Below are 12,403 nucleotides of genomic sequence, written 5' to 3' on the forward strand. Positions count from 1 at the left end.
GATGTTTAAGCGGGCTTCTATTACAGGCAATTTACCAACTAAATTAGTTGACCCCTCAAGTATTCATCACATGTCTTTGATAAGTTTTTTTTTGCCGGACTCGGAATATATTGGTGTTGACAAAAGGCGCGAGAGTATTGTAAAAAATAAGCGCATACCAATTTGACGAGTTATCTACAAAAACATGTCGTTTTGACAAATTTTCAAAAAAGTTTACGAAGTACGGAGTATATATTTAGATTGATGTTTTTCAGTGACCAAAAAATAATACATGAGAAATTATTTTTTAATAGTCTCATGAGACCTCGTCTTTGAGGGGGAGAAAAATGTTATCAAAGGCTTTTAAGCCCAATTAAAGGCTCATTAATTGTAATGCTTTAGTAACGTTGACAAACTAAAATCTCGGAAGATGTTGGACTAAGGTTGTTATCGACCTAAAATTATCGTTAAATAATTATTTGATATATTTTCTCATATAGTTTTGGATGAATATATTTTAGATTTGTTCTTTTTAATTATTAGAGTGTTTAAAATTATAACTTCCCTTTCCCATACCTTCTCCCTTCCCTGTAACTTCTTGAAACATGAAACATGGAAACCCAAAAATAACTCTTCAAATTCTCTCTCCTTCCCATGGTGATTTCCAAAAATTAGTCAATTACAGCCTTCATCAACTACTCAACGGCTCAATCTTCGACCGCCATTCCTCTTCTCGCTCCTTTGAGGCTTTGAATCTCACTTTCTCTCTCTTCTGTTCAAGCCTATTTACCAGGTAATTTTCTTATGCTAAAACCTCAAGATTTGATTATTTTGTTATTGACTTGTTGCTCTTAATTGTAATTAGGGTTTTTAAATCGAATTCTTCCCAGAAAATTTGTCGAAGTTCGATGGCAAGGCGGTGTATTTTGATGGATTGGAACTCCGAGTAAAAACGAACAGGGTCGAATTTGGTCAATTAGGTAGGGTTTATTGAAGATTTGGGTTTAATTTTATTGATTTGATTGTTGTTCATGTATGTGGAATTTGTTCAATTTAATTGAAAATTGAAGCGTGTAGTATGTGAATTTTGAATTAATATTGTTCATCTTTATTTTCCTATTTATTAATCCATTTAATTAATTTTTTTTAAAAAACCACATAAAAGTTATCCATGGAAGAGGGGAAATTTGATAGTTCTTATTGCAAGAAATCTGACAGTTTATTATTGGAAGCAAAGAGGGGACTCACATGAACTTCATTGATAAGCTTAGCACCGGGCCACCAAATCGTCGGAGCCGGCCTGGATGGATGCTCCTTCAAAATACGTTAGCAGGGGCTAGCTAGGGTTGAAAGGGAAAGAGAAGGGAGCGACCCTAATTAAAAAAAAAATCAATTTTTTTTACAACACATTTTGTCCCTTTTTTGGTGTGAATGAGCCACAAGGGCAATATAAATTACAAATGGGGACATGGGGATTCGAACCTGAGACTTATTGTACTCAGGCCCTCAGTCTTAACCACTAGGCTAAAACATCATTGGTTGTTCACTTGTTCTTTATGTATTCTGTTTAGGGTTTTTCATTTTGTTCTTTACATTGAGAATATTTCCTTTATATTATCACATAAACGCTTTAATATCTGTCAAAAATTATGTCCAAAGATTATTTAAACCAATTAAATTCATTGGGTCTTTTAATTTCTCTCACTTTTCTATCGAGGATTAAATCTTTTACATTTTCCCAACGTCAATTGGATAAAAGTGAAAACATTATAAATATATGTAATTTGTACTCTGTGTGTTTTTAAATATAAAAGATACGGAGTACTCCGTAAAAAAAAGCTCGAAATTCGAAGGTTGGACTTTGAACATTCCAATACACTGGACTTTGATGGAAATTCGAAGGGTTGGAGGCCTGTTTCAGACTTGTGCAATTATGAAGGTTGTTCGAGAGGACGTCCTCAAAGCTCACAAGCTTGCTCAGTTTTGTAGGAAAGCTGGGGTTTCTTTGTAGTTAGTTTTGCTTTAGTATTTTGCTTATTGTAAAAAAGACAAAAAAAAAAAAAAAAAAATTACGAATTGTAGTATTTTTTTAGTGTGTCAAAGACCAACTTTGGCGGAGTCCGATTATTGAATGATTTTTTAGGTGTTGACTTGGAATATCCATGCAAACCAAAATATCTTGATATTTGACATGAGACTCTGCATTCCGCAATTCTCACTTTTCGTTTAGGGCGATTTGTTAAAAAAACGGTTCAGATCTCTATTTAGGATTAGGTTTAGGATTTGTGTTTTATGTGTTTTTGGTTAATGGTTTTCCCCATCCAGGAAAAAAAGTTCCTCTATCGTAGTAGACTAGTAGGAATGCAGCATATTAGGTGCACTAGGGTGTAACGTGCACCTTTTTACATTTTTCTCTTGTACGTGAGGATAAAATGTGGGAAGGACCATCAATAGACATTAGAATACTTTTGGGTACCTAATAATTTTTCAAGGAACTAGGGAGGTATTTAAAAGATTAGAGCAAAAAGAAGGAAACAATTAGGCTTTTACCAACCGAGGTTGACGTGAGTGGTTAAGGATCTCTTAATATCAGCATCGAGCAGTCGCTCGCATAGACGCAAGGAAAATCAACGTCGAGAGGTTGCTCGCATAGTTGCTCAACTCCTAGCTCACATATGCCGCAAGTCATAAGATTGCAAATTTGCAAGCTATAGCTTGTTCATCAATGACTTTATGAGGCTATGATCGTTAGCTGGCTGAGCTGTGCTGTTTTGTGCTCCCACAATTTGACCTTGAGCGATAGCTCGTTCGCCTACTTCCGTGATTTGCATTAATCTCCAACAATTAGGCTATGTTTAATTTGTTTGGTGAAAATCAATTTTCAAGGAAAAACATATATAATTCCTAACCATTTTTCTTTGCTTAAGAAAATTAATAGAAAGACACAAATGAGCCATGATTGATGGGAAGAAGGAAGAGAGATCCATAACGATTCTCTAAATTTGAGAATTATTTTCATACCTACAAACACAAAAAGATTGAAAATGAAAACCTCAGGTTTTCCATAATTTTTTTTACACCAAATCAAATTCTCAAACTAAAGCGGAAAGACAACATAACATAGGATAGGAATGATTTTCTTTAAATATTCAATGAAGAATTCTCTCCAAATACATTATGCAATTCAACAACAAAAATTGCGGGAAAAAAAGAATCAAATACACGGAGTATAGTACTCCTTACTTAGTAGCCTTCAGGCTTGTAGGCAATGAAACTGACACATTGGACTTGACGGTTGCTGTCGAATCCAATGATACGGATGAAGGCGTTGGGGTACTCCTTCTTGCATTCTTCGAGCTCATTCAAAACCTGGGCCGGGTCAGTGCACCCGAACATCGGCAACTTCCACATTGTCCAGTAACGACCGTCATAGTACCCTGGGGAATTGTGGTGCTCACGGTATACAAATCCATGCTACAATTAACATAACATATATAATTATAATTATCATTATCAATATCATATACTTATTAATTAATAATTAAATATAGGAGGACTAATTAATTAACTTACTTCAGTCTCGAATTCTAAGCAAGGAACCCATTTATTGTTAAGAAGGTAATCGACCTGTCGCGCCAACTGGTCTGTGGTAAGAGGTGGAAGGTACGATAGAGTCTCGTACCTCTTCATGTTTTGTGTTGGCCATACCTGCATTATATTTTTCAACATTAGCAATCGAGTTGCAAGTATATAAGTAAAAGTATTTTTAAGTCGTCTTATAACTTGTAACTCTATAAATCAACTGGAGTTGGCGTGAGTGTTTAAGGGTCTTTTGTTCGGTTGGGATGAATGTTGTCCATCGATGGCTAGTAGCCATGTTAAAATAAAAAAAAATAAAAAAAAATGAAACAGTACCTTCATGCATTGAACTCTTCCACCGTTGGTTGGGAGGGAAGAGAGGTCATTGGTAGACTTCTTGGTAAGTGGGAAAGCTGCAACAGATTTCAACCCAACCATGCTAGCTTGAGCACCAGCATTGCGGTTGACAACGGTGGTAGCCACCGCGGCGTTGGAGAGCATAGAGGAAGCCATTTAATTTGTTTCACACACTGCACTCTCTTAACTAATAACTTCCTTGTAGAATTTGTAGTGAGAGACCTTAAGCAACTCTTTGAGGGGCTAATTTATATCACCCTACCATCCCCTATCTCACTTGAATCAATGGTCGTGAATTTTGGTAAGCTGTGGATTATGGAGTATTTTTGGCCTTTCAATCAAATGGTGGGGCATCACAACTTACTACCAATATATATATATTTTTTTTAATAATTTTTCTTATCCTACTCATTTTGCAATATTTTTCTTTTTCCCAAATCTTTTTTTAGTGATCCTCATTACTCTCTCCTTCCGTCCCTTTTTTTATGGTAAAATTTACTTTATTAAAAATTGAATTATAAAATTTTCCCATGGATTGATGAACAAGGTTCACGAGAAGAGAGAGATAAAGAGAGGACAAGTGGGAAAACAAATTCATTTAAGACATGGAGGGATCTCAAAAGGACAAGGAAAATGGGGCAAATAAAAAAGGATGGAGGAAGTATCTTACTACTTATGTGATTGCTATTACTTGACACACTTTGACTGTACATGCTTAGTCTGTTAGTTACTTACTATGCTTGTTATTACTTGATACACTTTGACTATACAAGCTTACGAATGCACCATTTGACTACTAATTTCTTTTATTATCTATTACTCCGTAGTACATGACATAAAAAAAGTTAATATTTAGAAAATACTCGTATATACTAACATCGAATATATAAGCCGAACAACATCTTACAGTTTTTTTTTTATAGCAAAATCAATTCATTAATAAAAATTCATACGACATATATGTACAACAAAAATTGAATTTAACAAATACATAATAAATCGAACCGAAAAGAGGCTGGTATTTGTTAGGGGGGAAAATACCCTCTTGGTGACATGTCCAGGTATGCCATCGTGGAGCATGCGTGTCTGCCAGCAAGGCATGACGTTACGGCTGGACAACCTGATCTCAACGGTTGGGTAAGATGGCAGCGGTTACATTTGGATGATTAAGTGTGGAGCGCCATATTAACTACCTTCATTAAGCCTAATCTATACTACATATTAAAAGGCGTTGTGAAAAATGTCTATGTGCCACGTAGTACTCTTACCTTTACGCCACATCATCCGTTCACCAATTGTTATGTCATGGGCAATCAAAAAATATTACAATGAGGTTCGAACACAAGACCTCAAGCATAGATGATAACTCTCATTACCATCTTAACCAACCACTAATTGTGTTTATCTCTTCACATTAATTTATGAATAAATGTTACCAACTAAATTTTTATGTAACACTTTAGTTTATATGGACTATTTTGATAATAAAAAATTAATAATCAAATAATTAGGACAACCATGAAGAAACATGATGTTGTAAGTCTCATAAGCATCAACTATAGAAACGTCCTACATAGCTGCATATATATCTAATTTAGTGTTTATTAATTTGAATCACTTAGTTCCACTAGAAAACAAGTTATACAAATTGTAAGATGACCTAATTGAAAAATTATTTGGCATGATAAATGACGTAGTGTATCTGTGTAGTTGACGAACTTAATGGATGTTTTCACTTTATGAAATACATGTATTTTGGTCAAATATTGAGCTCAAGAAAAATCTAAATTTGTAACTATTCAATGTAGCAACCGGGGCATCGCCCGGGCCACACACTAGTTATGTGTATTAAATTATGAACGTTACATTCCTTGTGTAAAGCCTATAAAATGGCTTAGACGGCTCTTTTGTAAGGACAATTTCTACTTGCTAATAATATACTCACTTATGCTCTTATGAATTACTCTTGTCACTTTGCATTATCTAGCTCAATCGATTGTTAGCACCATTCTCAAGACAAGTTCGGCTCTAAGCAGAATTTGTCCAAAACAATTTGGCGCCCACCGTGGGGCTAACAGTCAAGACACTAGTGGAAAAAACCCCTGTTGTAGCCCCCTTGTTGAGGGGGGCATATATAAGTGGGCCTCAACAACCACTTAGTCAACACGGGTCAAAAAATTTACTAACAGGTTGGGGCGGGCTTTTTTAGAGTTCGCTTCAATAGAACTTGTTGGAGGGGGCTTTATATTGCCCGCCTCAATAGATACTAGTCTAAAGGGGCGGGCTTTGTTTTGTTCGCTTCAACCGATATTCACGAAATTTAAAACAATAAAAACATAGCTTCTCATCGCCAAACCGATAAAACAATCCCTTCAAATCTCTATATTCAAACAAAGCAAGTACGCTTCCAATGCAATCTGCAGGCGAGTTCGCACCGCTCCTCACCGCGCGGCTCCACCACCACCACCACCTTCCTCGCCTCCTCTTCCATAGTAGTCGCCCCCGACCGTCGTCTTCCCTATCTCGGTTGACTCTGTTTCACACAGTGACGCAATCTGTCAAGGTGAGCTTTTAATTGATTCTTGTTTTGCTTGGTCTTAAAATTCAGTTTCCCTTCAATTAGTTGAGCATAATGAGTTGATTATGCAGAAAGTTTAGGCTAATGTTCCAATATTGGATGAATTTACAAATTAGGGTTTGATATTTGTGGTTTTCTAGTTCAATTGTTAGTTTATAATTGATTCTTTTTTGTTTTTGTTCTGGCCGGGGATGGGGATTGGGTGGATGGGGTCTTCTTTTATTACTGCTTTTTTTGTATGATGAGATGATGGTAGTTGTGGGATTGACTTATCTTACTTTCATTGGCCAACTCGGTTGGGTTCTTGATACTATCGTCTCCCTTTGGGTAACACTCCTCAAACTACTCTACTTGTTTCAATCTTCTATTTAAAACTTTGTTTGTCCATTATTTTGGGTTTAGGATTGTTGTTTTGATGTTAATCTGTCTGATGAGTATTTGATAGTTTGTGTCAGCGAGTTAGCGGTTTTATTGTTCGTTTGCGTGAGATTGATCATTATCGAATATGAATTTCACTTGCGTGACCCGCGTTGACAAACAAAGTCATTCTTAGTGGTTATGAACTTATGTGCTTGTATATGTTCAGAATAAGGTGATCATTGACTAGAACTGATGCTGCCCGGAAAGTTTTGTAATCCTACCAGTCTAGAGTATATTAGATTTCATACAGAAAAGAGAAGGTTTTGACTTTTCATTGATTTTGTTCCTTAACCACTTATGTACACTTTAAGATGGTTGTTATGGTCTATTCGGGATATTAGGTATGCTGTATTGCTGGATTGAGGTTGATTGCATGTGCAACACAGTTATCCTTTTTAAGGCACTAAACTAAAGTTCTGTGCCTTGCTGTATGCAGTTTTTGGCTATGAGCCTCATTCGGTGTTGCCAATTGGTGTTGTTTCTCTTGCTGATCTTACAGTTTTTCTGCCTTTCTCGAAAATTAACGTCTTTGCTAGTACTGTTGTAAGTCCTACATGCCTAAGTCCTAATTTTTCTGACCTCCTATTTTTCTCTCTTATCATTAGTCTTACCTCTTTCTGATGGCTAGATATTCTATACTCCTTTTTTGAGGTATTGGCGCAAAAATACAGGTCTGTTGTGGGGGGCATTTAAGAAGTGAGCTTCAACAGAGGTGTCTGTTGAGGCGGGCTTTTGGTAATGCCCCCCGCAACAGGTCCTTATTTTTCCCTTTGGTTTTGAGTTGTTGAGGCGGGCTTTTGAAAGCCCCCCACAACAGATGACCTGTTGAGGCGAACAAAGCCCGCCTCAACAGCTAAGTGAGCTGTTGAAGCCACGTCTGTCGAAGCGGGCTATGTGAAGGAAATAATGCCCTTGGTCCAAGTATGCATTCTATGTTAAGTCTAATAAATGCGGTTCAGTATTAATTAACAAGTTAATAATTCAGTGAGATCAAGTGAACTGAATACCTAGCTAGAGGTCGCTTCAGTTCAAGTGGAATTAATGATATTAATCCACAGCTTACTCTTGACTGAACCCGTAGGGTCACACAAATAGTACGTAAACGGATCAAGTATTTAATGGCATTGGAGTAACGGATCAAGTATTTAATGGCATTAGATACTCCATCTATGGATATTCGGAATCGACGGATCTTGGTTTCAGTGGGAGCTGAGATCGTCACAGGCAAGAAATGAATACTCCGGAAACGATGATATTGCCGGAAACGGAAATATGGATCGTATCGGAAATATAAATATTATCCAAGTCGTAGATGTTGTCGGAAACGGAAACATGGTACGTATCGGAAAATATTATCGGAAATGGAAATATTACCAGAATCGGAAATATTGCCGGAAACGGAAATATTGTCAGAATCGGAAATATTATCGGAATCGGAAAATAATTCCGGAAACGGAAATATTAAATATTTGTTCGAAACGGAAATTGATTCCGGAATCGGAAATATTAAATATTGTTCGTATCGGAAATGAATTCCGGAACCGGGAATTTTAATCGGAATCGTATCGTACGAATTAGCATCGGACGAGGCCTGCCGGACGAAGGCCCAGCACGAAGTCGGGCCATCGCCCAGCAAGCCAAACACGCGCCCAGCCAAACGCGCGCCCAGCCAAGGCAGCGCCCAGGCCCACCGCAAGGCAGGCCCAGCGCGCGCCAAGGCCATGGCCTCGCTGCGTGGGCTGCTGCTCGCACGCACACGCATGGGCGGCCCATCGTGGCTGCCGTGTGTGTGTGAGTTTGTGTTCATGCACGATTCCTAAAACTATTAGAATTAGTATATGATTAAATTCCTATTCCTAAAGGAAAATTTGGTAATATTAATCCAACCTTTTGCCGATTTTCTTTTATTAAGCCCACCTACGACATATTTTTTAATAATCCCACCTTTACCACCCAACGTCTTTTATTGGGCCCAACACGTCATAAACCTATTGTCGGCGGTAATATATCCCTACGTGGAAGTACTCTCTCTAGATGTATTCAGTCATCATCATTAATTCATCACCATCTCGATGATTTTTTCACCAGTTATCGGTCACTTAAGCCCAATAAAAGTCGTAGGGTAGTAAAGGTGGGATTATTAAAAAATATGTCGTATGTGGGATTAATAAAAGAAAACCGGCTAAAGGTTGGATTAATATTACCAAATTTTCCATTCCTAAAAGGATAAATTAATTAATTAGAGTTCTTATAGGATTCTAAGTTTAATTAGTTCGTATCCTACTAGGATTCCAATTCCCTTTCCATAACTCTATAAATACGTGCCTAGGGTCACATATTTTCAGAGATTAATTCAAGTATTCAAAGTGAGTTTTGAGAGAAAAATTCAGCCATATTTCTTACCTAAGAGTGCCGAAAATTCTAGTACCTTAAGGGCGATTCTAGTTGGTCAATCTTAAGGCGGATCCGGACGTGCTGTGGACTATCTACGGAGGGACGACACTTGGAGTCCTAAAGACTTGTTCTTGTTCGGTTCGGGCGCAGCTAGGGAAGGCACGCAACAAAGAGTATGCATCTAAATTATGCTATATGATTATGTGTAAATAATATGTATTCCTGGCTTAATGGTTGTTTCCGCATGATTTATGTATTATCATATGTATCATAACCTAACACTATGTTCGCCTCAATAAGCCCAAAATGCCCCCCTCAACAGGTATTTTATCCACTAGTGAGAGCAGCTCGATAATCCCAACTCAAACACCATGGCCGGAAATGCTAGTTCATCCAATGACATCACTCGTCGCGTTGAGGCCATGGAGCAACGCATCATCCCGTCGTCAACCTCGTCACTTCGGGACCAGAAGCACCTCCTCAATTAATGGCGGCACCCTTAGCTAACCAAGCACCACAAGCAGCTTTCCCGCACACTCCGTTGCGCCCAGATTTCTCTTGAAACTATTCCATTTATACTACTCCTACCAGGTCAGTTGTTCCGGTTAGTCACGGTTTTGTAACTCCTTTTCCTTATGTGGCAAGTACCAACGCTACCCTGGGGAAATCTCCCTTCATGCAACAAGTCGTGCCGCAGTTCACCCCCATCAACCTCATAACGTGTATCCACAAAATACCTACTATCAACACCTTCAAGCTAGCCTTCCCGAAACATTTAGCCCCCTTGTTCCGGTGCTCAACAGCATCTGCAAAAACACCAACCACTAGCTCCAACAAATCATGACCATGATAAACAAAATCTCCGGAGTACCCACACCAATCAAAGAGGCCAGCCTGGATAGTTATGCTGATTCACCGTATGCTGACCCCATCGATGCCATCGACATCCCGAAGCGGTTCAGCCTGCCCAATATGCCCATGTATGATGGAACCACCTACCCCAGAGATCACATACGGAGTATTAACCTACAAGAAGCGCATGATGACGATCCCAGTCCCCAAGCACATGAGGGAAGCCAGCTTGTGTAAAGGCTTCGGCTCAACGTTAATCGGGCCCACCCTGAAGTGGTTAACCAGTTTTCCAAATCGGGCCCACAACATTATAAACCTTTTTCATGATTCATATGATTAGTTATATGTTTATAAGACTCATTTTAAGTTCGTTATGCACGCCTATGGGTCAGTTGGGTCGTTATAGGTCATTTATGGCCAAAAATGAAATTTTCGATTCCAACTACCAACAAACAAACCTCTTTCCACATTCTAACCGTTTTTCATGATTCATATGATTAGTTATATGTTTATAAGACTCATTTCAAGTTCGTTATGCACGCCTAAGGGTCATTTGGGTCGATATAGGTCATTTGTGGAAAAAAATGGCATTTTCGATCCCAACTACCAACAAACGAACCTATTTCCATATTCTAAATGTTTTTCATGATTCATATGATTAGTTATATGTTTATAAGACTCATTTCAAGTTCTTTATGCACGCTTATGGGTCATCTGGGTCGATATAGGTCATTTATGGCCAAAAATGGCATTTCCGATCCCAACTACCAACAACCGAACTTATACTCAAATTATAAACCTTTTTCATGATTCATATGATTAGTTATATGTTTATAAGACTCATTTCAAGTTCGTTATGCACGCCTATGGGTCATTTGGGTCGATATAGGCCATTTATGGCAAAAAATGACATTTGTCGGACTGGGATATCGCTCGTAGGTGGCGGGCTAATATCCGGTTGGTATACTCTTCCAGACCGGGTTAAGTTTTTGACGTCGGTTTTCGAAGGAGGGTAGTCAAAGGGCTCTGCGTGCCAGTCTTCGGTGAAGTAATTCTGGCCTGTGGCTTCGGCTTTAAATAGATAGACGTCCTCGGTATCGTCGTCCCCAATGCCGCAGACAATCGTCACATTCGTGGTGCGCTGGTAATCGAGCGTAGATGAATTTATTACACAAAACACTATAAATATGTCACCCCAGTGCAAATACCAAATAAGGTACACTCATTTATTGCCTTCACACACACTTTAATCTAGAGAACTCCCTCTACTCTCGAACCTAGTATTTACTTGGCATCAGATAACCTTCCCTCGGAACACCTCCAAGGCCAGTTAACTTACTTGTGTGCAGGTACTTGGAGCCCAAATACACGCAAGAACAAGCTAGATCTTCCACTACTACGAAAGAGCCTTCATCCGAACACCATTATTTCATACACAGAACAATTAATATGATTTTGTATTTAATTTAAATGAATGCTAGCATTGTCCATTATATTCTCTAATAGTTACAATTATTATCTCTCTCATTTATACAATATTTAAATATGTGACATGTAGCTAGCCACTTTTCTCAACATATTAAAAAAAATAAAAAATAAGAATAAAAAATAAAAAATAAAATAAGTAGATGTTACTGTTCATAAGGGATTGCTCCCACTTTTTAAGGATTATAGATATGCTTATAAAACATAAAAAGTATTTGGAAGAGCATTCTAGTTTAATTTATAAAGAAATTATATGGTGTTCAAATTAGAAGAAAATATTATAGTTTATGGAATAATATTGCATAAAAAGATTTTGGAAAAAAAAATTAAAAAATTAAAAAAATTGCAAATTTCATCAGGAGATGACACATGTAGTTCTTGATGTGTCTTTCAATATATTAGTTACTAGTTTGGAATCTGTGCCATGCACGTATGTTTATTTATTTATTTATATTTATTATTTTTATACGTTCATGTATCATCTATGAACTTTATTTGCATCATTATTTACATTGGATCATGGATGCATTTATGAAAGAACATGAGTAAGAAATTATGAATTAAAAATGAGATAACGTATAGCCAAATAAGAATAACAAAATTCAATCTATTACTATATACTAAAAGACACACCAGGAATGACATGCGTCACGTCCTGGTGAATCCTTAATATTTTTTCTTTATTTTTAAAAAAATATTTTAATCGAAGAATCTTTTAAAATATCTGATTTCCTGATTTTTTTTGTTTTTATTCTTTCT

General features: G+C 37.4%; 1 protein-coding gene and 1 long non-coding RNA gene across 2 annotated transcripts; one reads left to right on the forward strand and one right to left on the reverse strand.

Annotated features, from left to right (window-relative positions):
• The first annotated feature begins 540 nt into the window (after positions 1 to 540).
• LOC130470522 (uncharacterized) lies at positions 541 to 1,106 on the forward strand. Its single transcript, XR_008931058.1, has 2 exons — positions 541 to 772; positions 845 to 1,106. It is a non-coding gene; the product is annotated as an uncharacterized lncRNA (long non-coding RNA).
• Positions 1,107 to 3,100: 1,994 nt separating this feature from the next.
• LOC110798993 (ribulose bisphosphate carboxylase small subunit, chloroplastic 2-like) lies at positions 3,101 to 4,257 on the reverse strand. The gene is made up of 3 exons (XM_022004193.2): positions 3,895 to 4,257; positions 3,553 to 3,687; positions 3,101 to 3,453 (listed from the first exon to the last, which is right to left on the reverse strand). Exons 1-3 carry the CDS (start codon positions 4,069 to 4,071, stop codon positions 3,223 to 3,225), a joined length of 543 nt encoding a protein of 180 aa, XP_021859885.1. The 5' UTR covers positions 4,072 to 4,257; the 3' UTR covers positions 3,101 to 3,222.
• Between the last annotated feature and the right edge of the window lie 8,146 nt (positions 4,258 to 12,403).

The sequence above is a fragment of the Spinacia oleracea genome, chromosome 1 (assembly GCF_020520425.1).
Source record: "Spinacia oleracea cultivar Varoflay chromosome 1, BTI_SOV_V1, whole genome shotgun sequence".
In the NCBI taxonomy this organism is placed as follows: Eukaryota; Viridiplantae; Streptophyta; class Magnoliopsida; order Caryophyllales; family Amaranthaceae; genus Spinacia; species Spinacia oleracea.

What these genes read in the sequence shown, in the direction of transcription:
- LOC110798993 (XM_022004193.2), bottom strand. Translation starts at nt 4,071, where the DNA reads ATGGCTTCCTCTATGCTCTCCAACGCCGCGGTGGCTACCACCGTTGTC. An exon ending in GAAGAGTTCAATGCATGAAG is followed by an intron (nt 3,688 to 3,894) that starts GTACTGTTTCAT and finishes AATATAATGCAG; the next exon opens with GTATGGCCAACACAAAACAT. An exon ending in GCTTAGAATTCGAGACTGAA is followed by an intron (nt 3,454 to 3,552) that starts GTAAGTTAATTA and finishes TGTTAATTGTAG; the next exon opens with CATGGATTTGTATACCGTGA.